At 44.7% G+C, this 16,294-nt stretch overlaps 1 protein-coding gene across 7 annotated transcripts in view; it reads right to left on the bottom strand.

The window, feature by feature from the left end:
- Nachralpha6 (nicotinic acetylcholine receptor alpha6) overlaps positions 1-16,294 on the bottom strand; it is a 205,824-nt gene that overhangs the window by 79,796 nt on the left and 109,734 nt on the right. For all 7 annotated transcript variants that reach the window (XM_070657582.1, XM_070657587.1, XM_070657585.1 and 4 more), the window contains 2 exons: positions 6,618-6,693; positions 3,244-3,438 (listed from right to left, as the gene is read on the bottom strand). In XM_070657582.1, coding sequence (XP_070513683.1) covers positions 3,244-3,438; positions 6,618-6,693 — 271 coding nt within the window. The remainder of the gene's footprint in view (positions 1-3,243; positions 3,439-6,617; positions 6,694-16,294) is intronic.

Genomic DNA, 16,294 nt, shown 5'->3' with positions numbered 1-16,294 from the left:
TACGAAATAATATCGACACGGTGCTTGGGTTCTTGTTTGCGAAGGTCACAATTATGGTACGTTTCACGAGCTACCTAAAATAATTTGCGAAGCAAAAAGCGCTGCGTCCGATTTCCGTTTCTTCGTCATCGTGACGTCGTAACGTTCGTCGAGGATACCCTCGAGAATGATGACGGTGACGGCTACGAATTCGTTTCGGCCGTGAATTCTAAGTTACGGTTTTTCCGAAGCACCACAGGGAAATTTTCAATTTCGACTTTCGTAAACGACGAACGAGAAAGTCGTTTCTCAAACCGGCTATGACTCGCGCAATATGAGCTCGTCGTTCGCGATATTTTGTCGACATCAAGAATATGTAAAATACAAGTGGAGACAATTTTTTTTTTTTGCGACGATACTTCGCGCTTGATAATTAAATAGTAACCGAAACAAGAACGATGTACATTTACGTAGCACGTAGTTCCTTGTATCAGGGGCAGTTCTAGATGATTTAGGGTCTCGGAGGAAAAATTAATGGAAAAATATAGTATCCCTGCACAGAGATATCGTCCGGTAATTGCCACAACTTTCGCAAGTTCTGTTAAATATGATAGATAGGAGAACGGTCGAGAAACTCGACGCGAATTTCGCGATGGATCTATCATAATTACAGGGGCGTATTTCCGCTTAATGCTACGTGAAAAATAACGAAAGGCTCACGATACGAAGGTAGTATTAACGATAAGTGAGGAAGTATCGAGGGCGTATACAGAATTGACGATTCGGACTGCAAAGTTGCTATGACGGCGAGTCACGTACGCCAACGGATATACATATATACAGGTAGATATGTGCCCTGCACATTGTGAGAGTAGTTTACAATTGAAGTCGATACATTGGCGAAAATGGAGGGGTTCTCTAATATCACGCTTTGATGTCTCGCCTGATTTTATCGAGCTCGTCGATTGCTTTGGACACAAGACAGGAATTATACGCGCTCGTTCCGGCGTGTTTGGGAAGCTTGATTGAAAGCGGAGTTGCACGACACAATTAACAAAGAAAAAAAAAAACCACACAAAAAAAAGAGCCGACAAAGAATTCACGAAACGTCAAAAAATTAGTAGGAATGAAGAGTCGATTGGTGAAAACGATCGGAATACTTCGGTCTTTAGATTGATGGGAGAATTATGCCGTTCGCCATTTTCGCGCAATCTTAGGAAAATCGTGCGAATCACCCCGCGGGGAGAAGATCCATTATCTTCTGCATGTCAAAAAACTTGGACGGAAAAAGTCGACTTTTCCGGATACCCTATCGAGAGCCGGAGATTGGACCTGCCGGTACGTCATGAATATTCATAAAAGCGCGGGATGTCATTTTATGCAGTTGATTCGGCGTTTCGGTGTAAGGTAGCCCGCCTGCGGCGGAGTCGGTGCGATTCCAGCTGGTTATTCGTGTGTTAACCCTGAATAATTGAAGGTAGGTCGGGCACTATCGGTGCCCGGATCGGTGCTATTCGACTCTCGACTGATATACCACCTCGAATTATGAATTCTTCGACTCTCGGATGGCTGGCTAATAACTTGTCATACCCGACGGATTTAACACTTGAACGTCAACGTGGACATTTTGTTGAAATGGAGATGTCGGCGAATCCGTCCGTGTCCGATGAGAGAATACGTCAAAATTCGTCGATACCAACGGCCTGTTTCGAGCACAGCCGCTCATCGTGGTTCTCGGCCGGTAGAAGCGCGCGCGTAATATTTCACATAGTCCACCATCGTTGCAGGACCAAAGGAGTCGTTCGAGAGAGGCTTATTCCGCGGAGCCTCTAAAATATGCATCACCGACGGCGTTTACATGTCGAGATACGCGGCGCGCTATGTAACATGCAAGCGCGCTCTTACAGGCTAACGCAACGTACTGGTTGCCCCGACGTATCCAAAATTCAAATCACGCGGCACTCTTCCTCGAACGACTCTTCGTAAACGTAAACGAGGACGTATAAACCCGTGAGACGCCGAAGGTGCCCATAGACATTGCGATTTTACGAGGCAACGTGGCGACCGCACTGGCGTCTACCGCGCGAGAAATACACGCCCGCCAAACGTATCGCCACGTAATAAGGCATTATCCGCGCGCGAAATAGATATCGCGAGGCGAGAAACGTCGGTCTTTGATTGATCGTAATACCATGGCGTGTCGTTTCGAAAATCACTAGCTTTAAAATTTTTCAACGTCCCAGGTAGACGATCGAAATAAATCAGAAGAATAGTTCGTCCGACTAAACGTACAAGTATATTCCCTGAAATCGTTAAAACGTTGAAAAAGGGAAAAAGAAATCGAAGTCGATGCGAAGAAATCATTTGAAAGATCCAGTCTCTTATTCCCACGGCGATATAACTCGGCCGTAAAACTCCTGTTGATAGGTGCAATTGCAAAGGTATGCTCGATTAATCGATACGCGAATGAGAGTGCACGCGCACCGTGCATCGTCGGCGATTAAAGTAACGAAAACGAGAGCTTTCGAGACATTGAGAGCCTCGCTGAACGAATTTAACGACAACTGCCGGAAAAGTGTGCGTGTGATCCGTGAGAGGAAAAAAAAATAGAAATGGAGTCTCGCTGTGTAGATCGCTGTAAACGCGAGAGTTCGCCCGCGACGAAGGCGCTGCGCGACGTCGTTTGGTCGTCCGTGATCGAAGTAGAGTCGATCTCGACTACTTTCCTTCCGTCGTCAAAACGAAACAAACGTAGGACAGTCAGCAGTGTGGCGCCGAGAGTATAAAGTATCAACGGAAAGTATACTTACAGAAAAGTAAAGACGTATAACACGCGTGATAGGATGTGTAATATACGCAATGTACATCGTGATTAAATAGACGACTCTATTTCCTCGTTAATTGAAGATACACTTTAAAAGCCAGGCCGGCACTTTTATAAATATAAATTCCCGATAAATGTATAAATCCGCCGATAAATTAAATTCAAAGTTATCGATTTTATATAACTCGGTAAAGAGTCTTCTCTTCGTTAAAAAATAATTTGTTTTTCGATAGATAACGATGATTAATTTACACGCGATTATGTCTCATCGACACTTACGTATTCGTCGCAAGCTTCTTTATTTCAAATCGATATACTGCGCGTATATTACATATCGTATAAACAGTAATAATTCCAACGAATTAACCGAAATAAAAAAAAAAAAAAGGAAGAGGTGTGTCTGGCTGGTGTGCAGGCAGGCATGCTACGAATTACGTTACCTAGGGTGAGCTTCTCGCCGGAATCGGGCGGCAGGGTGAAGCCCAATAGGGCCATGCTCGATATCAGCACGCAGGGCACGATCAGGTTGAAAAAGTAGTAGAGGGTCCTCCTGCGTATCTGTATCGTGAATGTGATGTCGACGTACGGCTCCGGGCAGCACTGATACATTATCGTGTTCTTCTTTCCCGGCATACCTGGAAAAAATGCCAGCACCGATATACACGCCGACATATCTGTCCTAGGGACTAAATACGACACGGATATTTTAACACTGCGAAGCAATCCCTTCGGACGCATTCCTCGATTACACATTTCGAACGGTCATCCCTCATTCATTTTTTTTTCTTTTTTTTTTCTTTTTTTTCCTATCCTCACTCGCTACGTATTCTGAAACTATTGTTTTTGTAAAACAGCATTCCTCGGCTGAGAACATGACAAAAGCACCTATTTATCTACTTATTAATGTTGCTATATTTCTATATCTTTTCATTACACTGCCCTCGGTGTTCTTAATTTATCGTTACTCCGCCTACGTCGTGTCTCGAGGAAACTAAAATCCCAAGACATAAAATATGGGCTATCTATCATCCATCCATTCGTTTTATCGCGAGGTTACGTGAACTCGCGAGAGGGCTGTAAATTCTGCCGAGTCATCGTAGCATCTCCTAAAAGAGATTCGTGCGAGCGAGTCATGTCGTGTCACTCTCAGTAGCGATTTTTCTACGGTTTACTTTTCGTGGTTTTGCTTTAAACCCACCTTAGGCTCACTACGCGTCTCGTAAAGAAGAAAAAAAAAATCTCGCAAAGTCGCCAAGCCTCACCTTCGTTTCCAGTCCGTTGCGACGAGTTAAGCTACCGGCGAACGAATGGCAACGACATATGCGCGTCGTGACAAGGCGGAAAGCCTGTCGTTTCTCGCGAACTTTAAATACGTTGCTGCGGCGCATTTTCTCGACGTAGATGAAGGAAATATACTAAAAGCAACCCTTGACCGTAATCGTTCGATACTTTTCGAGGACGGAGGGTTTCTTAATAGCTTCCGATCGGACGGCCTCTCGAATCGAACTCGAACATCGCGATATCGGACGCTCACTTGTTGCTGGCTCGTTCCTGAGGACTTTTTCTTCGTATTTTGGTACGTGGACCATACACGATGACGTCTAGAGATAATTAACGTGTCCCTGCAAGCTCAGCTACGAGCGACACCATTACTGCACGCGGCACGTCGGTGTGTTGATCGCTGTCACGCGAACGAAAAAAAAAGAAAAAAATATATATATATCGTTTTGTAGGTCGGAGGTGTTCACGCGTTTTATTTTTCGACGTTGCAATTAACCGCGATTGTCTCCGTCGCTTCTTAAACGGTTTAATTATTTAACTTTAATTTAATTATCTTTGGAATTTATTTTAGTAATTTTGAAGTTATTCGCAACAACACAAGAATATATACCTATATCAATGCAAATTTTTTCATTTTAAAAAGTACAATATCGTTCTTTATATTTTGTATTTTCTTTTTATCTCTCTTGCAGTTTCGTTAAAAAAAAATGTATTCGTCTTTCTCTCGAAGGATTTCTCTCCCATGCGGATATCTTTGGAATATTTTTTTTTCTTCTCTTTTTTTTTTCAAGATGCTAAACCATCATGGATTCCATTTCCTTTTGCAGTTTAGGCGTGTCGGCAGTCCCGAATTCACTTCGCCGTGCGCGAGAATAGCACGATTTTCGATACGCGAGCTCGTGGAATGTAGCCGTAAAAGAACACGGTGGCAATAAGTGAGGGATAGGAAAAAGAAGGAAGAGTGCGAGGAATAGCGTCATGTGAGAAGGGCCGTCATAAAGTTATACGCCATTGCGGCATCGCCGAGAGACACGGAGACCCCGTAAAATCTGTCGATTTCTATTTAGCCGCGGCATCGATCGCTACTTTGCGCGAGAAGTTCCCGGGTAGCGCGCTATGGTGCTGCAACATTCGCGAATGCTGTAGGAAAGCTAAGGGCGGCAAGAACGGAGGTGAAGGGTAAGAGTAGCTGCGGTTTCTTAACGGGTTCCATCAGCATTCCTTCACGCACCAATGGCGCTGTTTCGTATCACCGACGAAATTTGCGTTCTGGAATCTGGTTGAGAAGCTGAAACGAATTACGATGACAGAGATTTTCTTTCGCGATACACTTTTTTTTTTTTTTTTTTTCTTATTTTCTTTTATGAAAGCCGACATTTGCTGCAGGGAAGGTGACTCTTAGAAAGACGATAAAATATGCAAGCTGAATTCAGAAAGATTTTTATAAACGCGCAAGAAAATAACGAAGAAGACGGAGAAGTTAGTCAGCTTTTTAAATAATTGTACCAGATTTAAAACGAGCAAATATATATCGTATTGTGAAATATTTCATAAGCCGACTTCGCGAAGAGACTAACTAACTAGAATCGCGCATAGTCGCTGAACGGGATGCTTCAACGTAATACGTATGAAGCTGATTGAAAGCGGAAAGTGGACTTTTCGCGTTAGCGTGGTATTAATCTTGCGAATAAAAGATCGGATTTAAGAAGTTGCGATTCGAGGAGCGGAGAATCTGCGTTACTATCGTGTTAAATTAATGGATGTCCCGATTACGCAGGTAACGCAATACGAAACGCGGGCGAGATGTAACAGCTGTTAAAGATGCAGTCGTGTAATTACTGCTGAAAAATAGAATCGTTGAATCCTATAATAGTTCCTTATGATATATTATTGCATTCTATTCGTAATTCCGTTCCCATTTTGTACCTTCACAACGTACACGCTGTACAAACAGATTCGCAAATTGCGACGGATTAACATAGGTGCACTACCATTGTGCATGCGTGTCGGGAACAGAGAATAAAGCCTGAGCGCGAAACGGCAAGAGAGAGAATTCAAATTATGTCACACTGAGTTTCTCTTTTTCTTTTCTCCTCCATATCTATTAATTAATTTTTCAAAATAATTTTGGTAAAATACAAGCTAATTGAACTAAATGTAATTAAGAGTAAAAATAATAATAATATTCCATTAAATATTGGTACATAATTTGCAAGCGTAATTTGAAGCGATTTTTCAGGAGACAAAGTGTTATAAAAATCTTATCGATATTTTAAGTGATAAGTAATAATTAGTCGAAGTTCCTAAAATGTAATTTTTATGCAGTTTAGATTATTAAATCCAGCGTATCACTTTACGTATTATTATCGTAGAAAACGTCGATGCGCATCGAGTCGATTCGAGATTTTAATTCTTAGCTTTTAATAGACGCCGTTCCTTTACGCACACAAACACACATACAAGTACTTGCGCCAATACAGAGGCAGGGATCTGATTGGCCTGACAAGTCGTAAACTTGCTCAGTGAAACTCACCGATGAGGTACCATTCCCCGTTCATGATGAAATCGGATAAGTCACCACCCTCCTCTGAGTTGAGTACCAGATCGAGCTATCAAGGTCAAAGTTTGATTAAGATGGGCACGTATCTACACGATGGGGGACATTTCGTTAGGTGACTCGAAGCCGAACGTGCGCATGCAACTACGAAATTCCGCTCGCACATCTACTTGCGCTAATATCTAAATTTACTACACGTCTACGAGATGCATCGGCAAACTGACGTTACGTGATAAGGCGTGCAACGGGAGAATCCGTTTGGCCGTGGGACGGTGCGAAGAAGAGACGGTGATTTTTCTCTCTCCCGTGAAGCAGCGCGTTGTGCACGCCTGGAAAAACGCGTTCGTGCGGTCGACAGGCGGAAAACTGGCTCTTTACCGTCGCTGAAAATTGCTTTCCGCGCGGTCAAGAAGTCTTCGTTTACGACGAAGGTTTGCAACTTGCTCGGCGCCGCGAAAGCGTAGTAATCACACGGCCGCTCAACGTGAAACCTCAAATCGTATCACGTATCGTCGCAAATATTTAATAAGGCGGCGTATATTTTTATTACCTCTGCGAAACTCGAGCGGAACGGAAATTGGTTGACTTAAACTTTCGAAGAAGCTTTAAAGCTAATATTCCGTGATGTAGAATTTTCAAAGACAAAAAAATTTTTTTTTTTGTGAAAGTTCGAAGTTCCGTTTTTTAACAAGTTTAAAATGTTATAGACGAGATATTGATCTTGCAGCTTTACGAACAGGTAGAGTCAATAGTCCTCGTTTCTATCCTCATATACGTATATTTTCGTGCGATAAAATATTAGTTTTAGAAATAACTTGGTACACGTAGATTTCACGGCCAATTATTTTGTACAGATATTTTAATTGAAGTTCAATAAAAGTTGACCGAAAGATTTTACGGCGTGCTACTTCTCCACGCGGATATCGCGCTGCAATCATATTAAAGTAATTAAATGAAATTGAGAACAAAAGACTTTTATTGCTTTCATCTCCGCTGCAATCTGTACGGAGGTTTAGAGGACGGGAAATAAAGTGACGATGCCGAAGGTATCTTGAAAAGATTTTCCAGTTTAAGTCCCGTGTCGGGTGGCGGGTATCTGTTGCTCTTTGATCTGGAGCCAAATAGGATAGGTTTGCCTGGTTCCCATGGGCCATCGATGGCTTCGTAAGAGAGCTTTTTTTTCTGATAGATAAAATGATCTTGAGCGATTTATTATTTAATCATTTGCGAAAACGTGAAGTCAATGTAAATCACAAGTCAAATAGAATTTTATGCGAATTTATATATATTTCGATATTTTCGTATAAAAATATTTTATAAATATCTTTTCTTTTAAAAAATTTTCTGCGACATTGGCGGGCATTATTTTTCATGCGAGGATACGACGTTATTATTCGTAAAGATTTTATTTTCCAATATTCCCGGACACAATGATGGTAAAACGAATTCGATGAGACTTCAATATAGTCCTCTCCCGATGCGTTCGTACGTCTTCAAGGGAAGCAGTACGTCGTCTTTTTCTAGATATATGCAAAAGTCTCTGTCGCGTACGTGCTGAGCAAATTGTAAGAGAGTTTCCGATATGCAATCACATTTGCAGTTCGACTATCGGTTACGTTTATTTCCTCGTTTTCGGAAAGATTTCGCATCCGCTTTGTCGTTGGCTCGTCCAACCCGACGTGTTCGTTCTACCGCCTGCTCGGCCGCACTGATCATTTCTTTTTCCACGATCGTTTCCCGTAATAATTTCGACAATCAAGCCTCCACCGGTTACACACAGCAGGTGCTTGTATCGCGAAACTCGTAGCGAAAATTACGACGGATACACCGGGCTCGTAAAGTTAGCCCCTCATAATTCATCGCGACACGTATATTTTGCTTCATAGCTTAGTTCGGCCTTTATTCACGGAGCGGCTACACGTGGTTTACTGCGCGAACGCGGTGCATCGAGAATGGACGTCTCGAGATGTAAATGCACCGGCTGCGGCGGCGGCGGCGCCGCAGCCCTTTAACTAATTAAATTCAATCTTCATATATAACGCCTCTTATCCGACAGGCTTAATCAAGCCGATGACGTTAAGAAGCGGCCCCGCAGGATCGACTTCTTGCGCGTGTAATGAAGCGCCTCGTTCAATAATCATGGCTCCGGGTGATTGCATTCGGGAATGAGCCGGTTTTCCTCTATCGATCGCACATCCCCACCTGTAAAGTCTAAAATCGCTACCTGGTATAATTGACAATTGGTTCGAATTTCCACGCGCAGGAACAAGCGTGTTTTGTGACACCATATTCGCATCAATTTGGCCGATTCCGGTCGCGATCAGCCTCGACAAAATGTCGGAAATACGAACCCGTCCAAATTATATCGGTTTCAATTCGCACTAAATGGACACATGCAAGCATGCAAACATTAATAGTCAATTAGAGATGTTGGTTTTACGTCATTTCGAGGTTTCCGAATGCAACGTAAACGATAACGAAATAAACGCTACCACTTTAAAGGGTACCCGCGGCTAAAAGTTATTCGCGCTTTGAGGTGTGATTTTCGCGAGGACGGATCGCGCGAGATAACGTTGACGGTAGCGGACTTTGACGCGGAGAAAGGAGCATCACGGTCGAAGCACAGTTGCGCTTCGGACAATCGCGATTACGTTTAAAGCCGCCGGCTCCAACGATGAGCGCAATTCGCCATGCTCCTTATCAAGCATTCACACATGTACAGATACGTACGCGAAGCGCGCATTTTCTTTCCGTAATCGGACGATCGGTACTGGGCTTATTCGGCAAATTCGACTCTCGAGAGTACCGAGAACGCGTCTTATTCGCGCGGTTAGTCGTCGGAATATACACGCGGAAATTATACTGCCGCGCACCGAAATCCGAACTCGCCAAAATTACTCCGATTTCAATCCTTGTTTTGTTTACCGGTCGCGCGGACGCGTAAGCACGGGCACGGGAGGACAGGAAATAGGAAAAAAAAAAAATTTCTGCGTGTGAGCGTTCGATATATCGCCTACGTACCGTTAAGAAAGCATGCAAGCTACGCCGCGTTACGACACGAAACGGCCATTAATTTCTGTACATATATATACACACACACATGACATGCGACACACACGCTGTACAGACATATCAATCAATAACGGTTGATGTTGATTCGTTGAGTGACGGAGGGCGAAATGGATCGAACAAAGTTCGGGTGTACGACATATAGACGACATAAGTCTTCCAGTTTTGCACAAATACAGATATACAATTTATATGTCATATGGGGTCGGGAGAGCAGTCAATATGAGTCAAGGGTCGAGGGAGGCGGGGGAGCAGGGAAAGACAACGTTTATATGCGGCAGAGTAATTGTTGGAAATGCGCTCGGACTGCATTTCGATGGGGTTGGAGGGCAGTGCAACCTGCAGCGACGGCGACGGACGACGCGGCGACGAAGCGACGTGTAACCGAGAGATCGAAAACGGGCCGCGCGTTTCGGCACCTATCCCCATCGGGTCATGATGGATCGCAGCGCTCGTAAATTTCACCGCGAAATGCGTGTTTGCGCGCGAAAACGTGTATCGGGTGTCCCGGTGTTGCACCGTTGTTGAGAGCGCCGCGGTGATTTCGGCTCGATTGACCCGGGTGTTTAATAGCCGCAATTTAATTGACTCGTCCGGTTTTTAACGAGCTTTGCAAACGCGGTTCAAAGTTTATCGACAGCTTCTGAAAAATCGCCGATGCGCCGCGATGAGAGAAGATGCTCGCGGCGGGGAAGGACAAAAATGCTCCCGGGAAAAGAGCCTCCGTTGCGTGCGATTGAATTGTTCCGCTCAATAAAGCTCGGGCTCTCCTCGGCGAGGGCCGCCGCGATTTAACGAGCGAGATTTCCGAATGTTTTCCAACATTTCGGATTCACCGAGGGGGACCGATGTGAACTCGCACGAAAACGCGCAAACGAGCCTCGTATTGATCACCGAATCTCGGCCGATCGTTCCGCTCGTAAATACCAAAGTCGCGATATCGTATTCCGCGGACGCGCGCATATGTGTACGCGCACGTGCGTACGCAGTTTGTGCTTTTCGTAGTTGGTCGTTTCTGCGTGATATTGAACGAGGTAAGGGCCGACTAACGTACCGTACGGCTTTCTTCCCGCCGTTCGATTTCCAGTATAAGACGCGTGATCGATACGCGGTACCACTAAAAAATAGAACGAGATCTTTTTCTTATTTCACGACGCGATTATACATATATATTCGGTCGAGTAAAATCCGAGACCAAAGATGAAATGACACTTCTCGAATAAAAAATTCGCAAATCGCGACGTTCGCCGATACTTCGCGCCGCGATATCTCTCTCGCAGCGCGGCGCGAGGTATTCATGAAATATTTCACGCGCGTAAAACAGCGCGCGACGCATCATAAAGCCACGTTATACGCGCGCGCGTCACAGCTGACGGGAGACACTTTATTTTTTCCTTGACAAAATCGCGGACTTAAAATTAAAAAAAAAAAAAAAAAGGAAATAAAGGGGTCGGAGAGAAATTCCACCGTTGCCGTCGCCGTATGCCGCACTGCGTAAGAAAAGCGGCAATAATAACGCCGCCTGACATCGCGATGTATTTTTATGGACGTGAGGAAGAGTTGGGGAGGTTTACGATTCTTTACGATCTACAATTCTCGTCCGACACGCAAAATGTGGAAGGAAGAAATCGCTCGCCTCGGCGCGCCTCGCTGTCTCGGTTCCACGACGGGTTCCTCAATCGCGAGGACGCGTGTTATCGTAGGTTCCTGCGCTCGCGTGACAATCGTATTGCAAGTAACGAGCGCGTGACCCTGCGATTTCGCGATTCCACGATCAATCAACTGTCGAAACGAGACGCCGAGATGTCTCGGGCCGAGACGACGTGAGCGGGCCGTGTGCGAGCGATTTCCTCGAGCAACTGGGATGTCCAACTTCTCATCGAGTAACACTTAAGGGCTAATAAAAAGGAACGCAGCTTAATGTATTCATCGAGAGAGGTCGGTACATCTCTTCCTCTTTTTTCTTTTTTTTTCTCTCGTTTCGGCACGTGGTCTTACATGAGTGCCCCAGCTCGCACGCACCGCACGTTTCACGTAGTAGACTTAATTTACAGCTTGATCTGTAATTCGTGATCGAGTGCGTCGAGGGGCACGCAAGTAAGAGCGCATCCGAACAAAACGCGTTCGCTTCGCGCCAGTAAATCGCGCGTGGCTACTTTCGTTTCCCCTAAATGAAAGTGCGCTCCTTACCGACAAGTGCTGTCATTGTTTTAACGAAATTTTGTCGTTATCGTTATTCTGTCGTATTAATTACTTTACATTATCTGCAAGTGGACGTTTGCGCAGTTGAATACTTCACGAATTTTAGTTGTACCCTGAGATCGTTGCAATACTGAATACTCTATCGTACCTTCGAACTAAAACAAATTTCACGCACATTAACGTGAGCATAGGCGAATACTGACATTTATCGACACGTATTACACGCCCTATATGTATAATAAAATTAAACCTGCCCCGCGTGAAGATCTCGTTTAACGCATGCTGAAAATTCATCCCGCCAATTTTTATTTTTTTTTTTTTTTTTTTTTTGCGTTAAACCCTATCAGTGACAGACGAATCGAAACTGTTCGCGGCGCCGATCAATACCAGCTGCTCAAAATAAACGTCCGCGAACTCGTATCCCGTTGATTTACTAACCCCGGGATTTCAATTCGAAGCGATCGGGAGAAACGTATTTCGCTGCAGTCAAATGGGCCGTCCGTCTTGTCTCGGCGTGAAATAAATTCCGACAACGGGGAATCTCGCGGCACAGCCCTCGACGGCGGCCGCTCGAGGATGCGATACTGATAGATAGACGACCGTAAGGGCGCGCGACAAGGACGAAGGAGAGTTCGCGGGATACGCGAGACGCGACGACCGGGGGTGGAAGAAGTAGAAGAAATCGAGCAGCTGCTTCGGAAAGAAGTGTCGTTGCACACGACGGTGCGGCTTGGAACACACGTGCAACAGGTGAAAGGCAGGTATCGAGCACCTCGTTTATTTCCCGACGTCTAGCCTCGCCCGGGCGGAGAAAAATTTTATTGTCGTCCTACCACCGCAAAACTGCGCCGCGCGTGTCACGACTCGATTAGAAATTTAAAAAATGGCACTCTAGCCGCGCCGGGCGACTCGCGAAATGGAATTTTTTGGCATGGCGCGAGCTCGCGTCTCGATTTTTCCCCTCGGTTCCGGCTCCGCCGGTCGCCCACTTCAGCAAGTGGTACCCCATGCACGCGTGTAATTACACATTGTATGCAAACGAGAAAATTATCATTATCATCCGCATGCGAGAAGCGCGCCGTTGGAACTTTCGCGATTCCTATCGGGAATATTGGCCAATTAAGAATAATTTCTCCGGCGACGCATGCCGGGGGATGGCTTGGAAACTCTCGCTTTAAACGAGATCCCGCGACGATTTTCCTCGCCGCGCCGAATAGCTTTGAGTGCACTCGCGCATTTGCATTCCCGCCATCTTGTCCCTTGAATAGGGTCGCATTTGAAATTTTCTTTGCCCTTTGAATTTTCGAGAATGAGCCGGGACGACAACGAGCGCGGCTAAATTGCCGTGGAAAGATCGTCTGTTGATGCGTATTTCGCGCCCAGTGAATGCCGGTGAATGCGAAAGGGAAATGCGCCGTGGGGGCGAATGAAAATCTGCGAGATTGTTCGCGGTCTATCATTCGCGAATGCAAGCGGCATGAGAAACGTGCGCCTTGCGCCGTCGCTCGGCAACAAGAAACTCGTCGCGTGGCATAACCGCTGTGCGTACGTGTACGTGTGGCGTAAACCGCAAGCCGCCGATCAGCATACGCGCGAATATTTATCGACGTGTTATGCGCTTAGCGTAGATTAGACACGCGCGAGCTCGCAATTTGCGAGGCGCGTGCGAAAATTTCGTTTAGCCTCGGCGATCGTACCGCGAGACGTTGCTTTTCCCTTCGTTTTCTTTTCGCTGTCGAAAACGCGAAAATAAAGAGCCATTAGCGAACATTACGGTTTTAATTTTACGGTTTAACGTTGCACGCACGATCAGCTTACATGCGGATTCAATTTATCGGTCTTCACATAATTAATGAACGAACGTCAATCTGCGTGTTATTTACGCACGATTCGAATTAATGCAAAATTATTGCGGCAACTACGATATCACTCTTCCGATATGTACATAATGTATACTATGAAAACGATACGGCGTCGTGAATATTTGTATATTCAATTCAGAGCTCTTTGGGCAGCCAACTCATCCAAACCTGAACGACGTAATCAACACGCAATTACTATGTTCTGCATAATAAATGATATCGATGAGCGAGATTAAATTATTAAGTATTTTCCACTTGCATAGCTACGTGAACGCGTTTGATAAAAGGAACGTTAATAAATAAATTGTTACGAGGAGTTTGATCCTTTCGAAAGATCGTCTCGAATTTGCTCAAAATAACGATAACGACATAAATCTCTTGATAAGAAAACACGTTGGTGTGCGCGAAGCGAACGCGAACTTAGCCTAAGCTTTGTTCAGCGAGTACTCATTCTTTGAATTCTCCGTTAAAAATTTATTTTAACTCTACTACAGCATACCTTCATTCCTCGGATAAACAGATTCGATCCGTGACCCTTCGAGAATTGTCACATTATTTAACGATTGTGTTGCAATAGGTGTTACGCGCGTTCGTGTAAATCGAAGCAAAATGAAGACGAATGCCGAAGTCTTCTTTTTTTTTTTTTTTTTTTAATTAAACTTTCTCTCGAACATTTTTCTTCAATAAAATACGATATTTCGACTATGCGTTAAGAATTGATCTTTTCTTCTGTAACAAGTTCGCATTTAAATGCCGAGCAGAACCATATTCGGAATAAACTCAGCAGTTTCGTTGTTGAGATCGCGAAACTTCGCCGAAAGTATTTTCAACAATGTAATTCGTCCCGACGATCTATCGGGTGGGTAAAGTTTTGGCCGACTATCGGCTGAATACATTATATTCGCAGGTGTGAACTTCGATTCAATATTCAATTAATCCTACCGCGTTTGTCCCTTTCCCTCCGTAATTCTCGCCAGATGTGCGTGCACGTGTGTGCTTCATACGCGATCGCGTGCACACGGCATATCTTGATCCGCACAGTCGGCGGTTCATTGATTTGTATTATAGACGACCCATCTGCCGTGAAGCAGATTAAGGATAAACTCGATTCGCGATTAACAATTCGCCAACTATAGCCAAACACTGGCTCGCAATCCCTATTCCATCTTCTATATTGTCGCGGCAATTCGCGATTTGTTTGTCGACGGTGTTTTATGACAAATTGCAAACTGCGTTCATAGTTGCTCGGATTGTATTGCGAACTGTCGGTTACTGCGAAGAAACACTGTCGTCATAAATTCGCAGGTATTGACTCGTAAAGTACATTTTTTGTTAAGAAATCTCAAAAGAATTTTAATTACATATTAAACGTTTACAGACGGTCGACAAACATTTCGATACCAAGTTTCGAATCGATTAAATGCTAGTAATATTTATCTTGTAATTTGTACTAATTACAAAATTGATAATTATTTGGTTGATTATATTAATAACGTGCCGCTGCGTTTTGCTATATTGGTCGAATGTTGTTAGACAGTTAAAAAGAAATGTTTCGCAACACGCGTAACGTTACTACGAGTTACTACTAAAAGAAAGGCCAACGGATCGAAGCGTCTGAGGGGTAACTGGCATGGGGATCGATCGAGAATTAGCTCTCGTGGGTGTCGAATCGTAGCTCCGCGTGCGACCAGGACGGAGAATCTCAAGAATGGGGACTCGCCTGTCGCTGGCACGGAGACGTCACTCAGACTATCGACTCCGCGGCAGGTAGGAAGTTCAGTCTGGACTTAGTAGTAGAAATCGGCAGATTGCAATGATTTAATCCTTGAACGATGGCCAAAACGCGCGTTCGCGTCGGCGGATCGCCTCGGAAAGATGAGAAATAATAAAGGGGAAAATGAAGAAAAGCTGGAACGTAGAGAAAAAGAGAGGAAAGGAAGAGTTAAGACAGAGAGAAGGTGATGAGAGGAGATGGAAGGTTGGAGGGAGAGATAGAGAGAACAAGGGGAAAGAGAGAGCACGAGCGAGAAGCAGAAGAGGATCAGGAGGAGTCCTCGCAAATTGTTCATAAACGAAATGGCCGGAAGCGTCGGCAATGACGAAGCGACCGGAAAATTGCATGGAACGGGAGCGTCGTCGTCAGTTATCCCACCGAATAAGCGCGAGTAAGGCATATCTCTCTCTCTCTCTCTTCTTTCTCTCTTTCTTTCACTCACTCTCTTGCCTCGGATAAATCGACTCGAGAGGAAAGTGATCCTTGGCTGCTGCTGCTGCTAGGCGCGATTACGTAAAGTGGTGCGTAGTCGCGGATTACGCGCGAGCACTTCCATAATCCGCCATCGACACGAGTAAGAGGGGCATTAATTTCTCCTCCTTTGATCGTTTCTCCTAATCGTGATTTTTTGATCAGCACCGTGCCTTCGCGTTATAAATTTTGATCAAGTATTGTTATCATTTTAACGTAACGTTTAATATCGCAAAATTGAACATGTATTAATTGAAACGCTCTTACTATACGAA

The sequence above is a fragment of the Cardiocondyla obscurior genome, linkage group LG06 (assembly GCF_019399895.1).
Source record: "Cardiocondyla obscurior isolate alpha-2009 linkage group LG06, Cobs3.1, whole genome shotgun sequence".
NCBI lineage: Eukaryota > Metazoa > Arthropoda > Insecta > Hymenoptera > Formicidae > Cardiocondyla > Cardiocondyla obscurior.
This window is presented reverse-complemented; position numbering and strand designations above follow the sequence as displayed.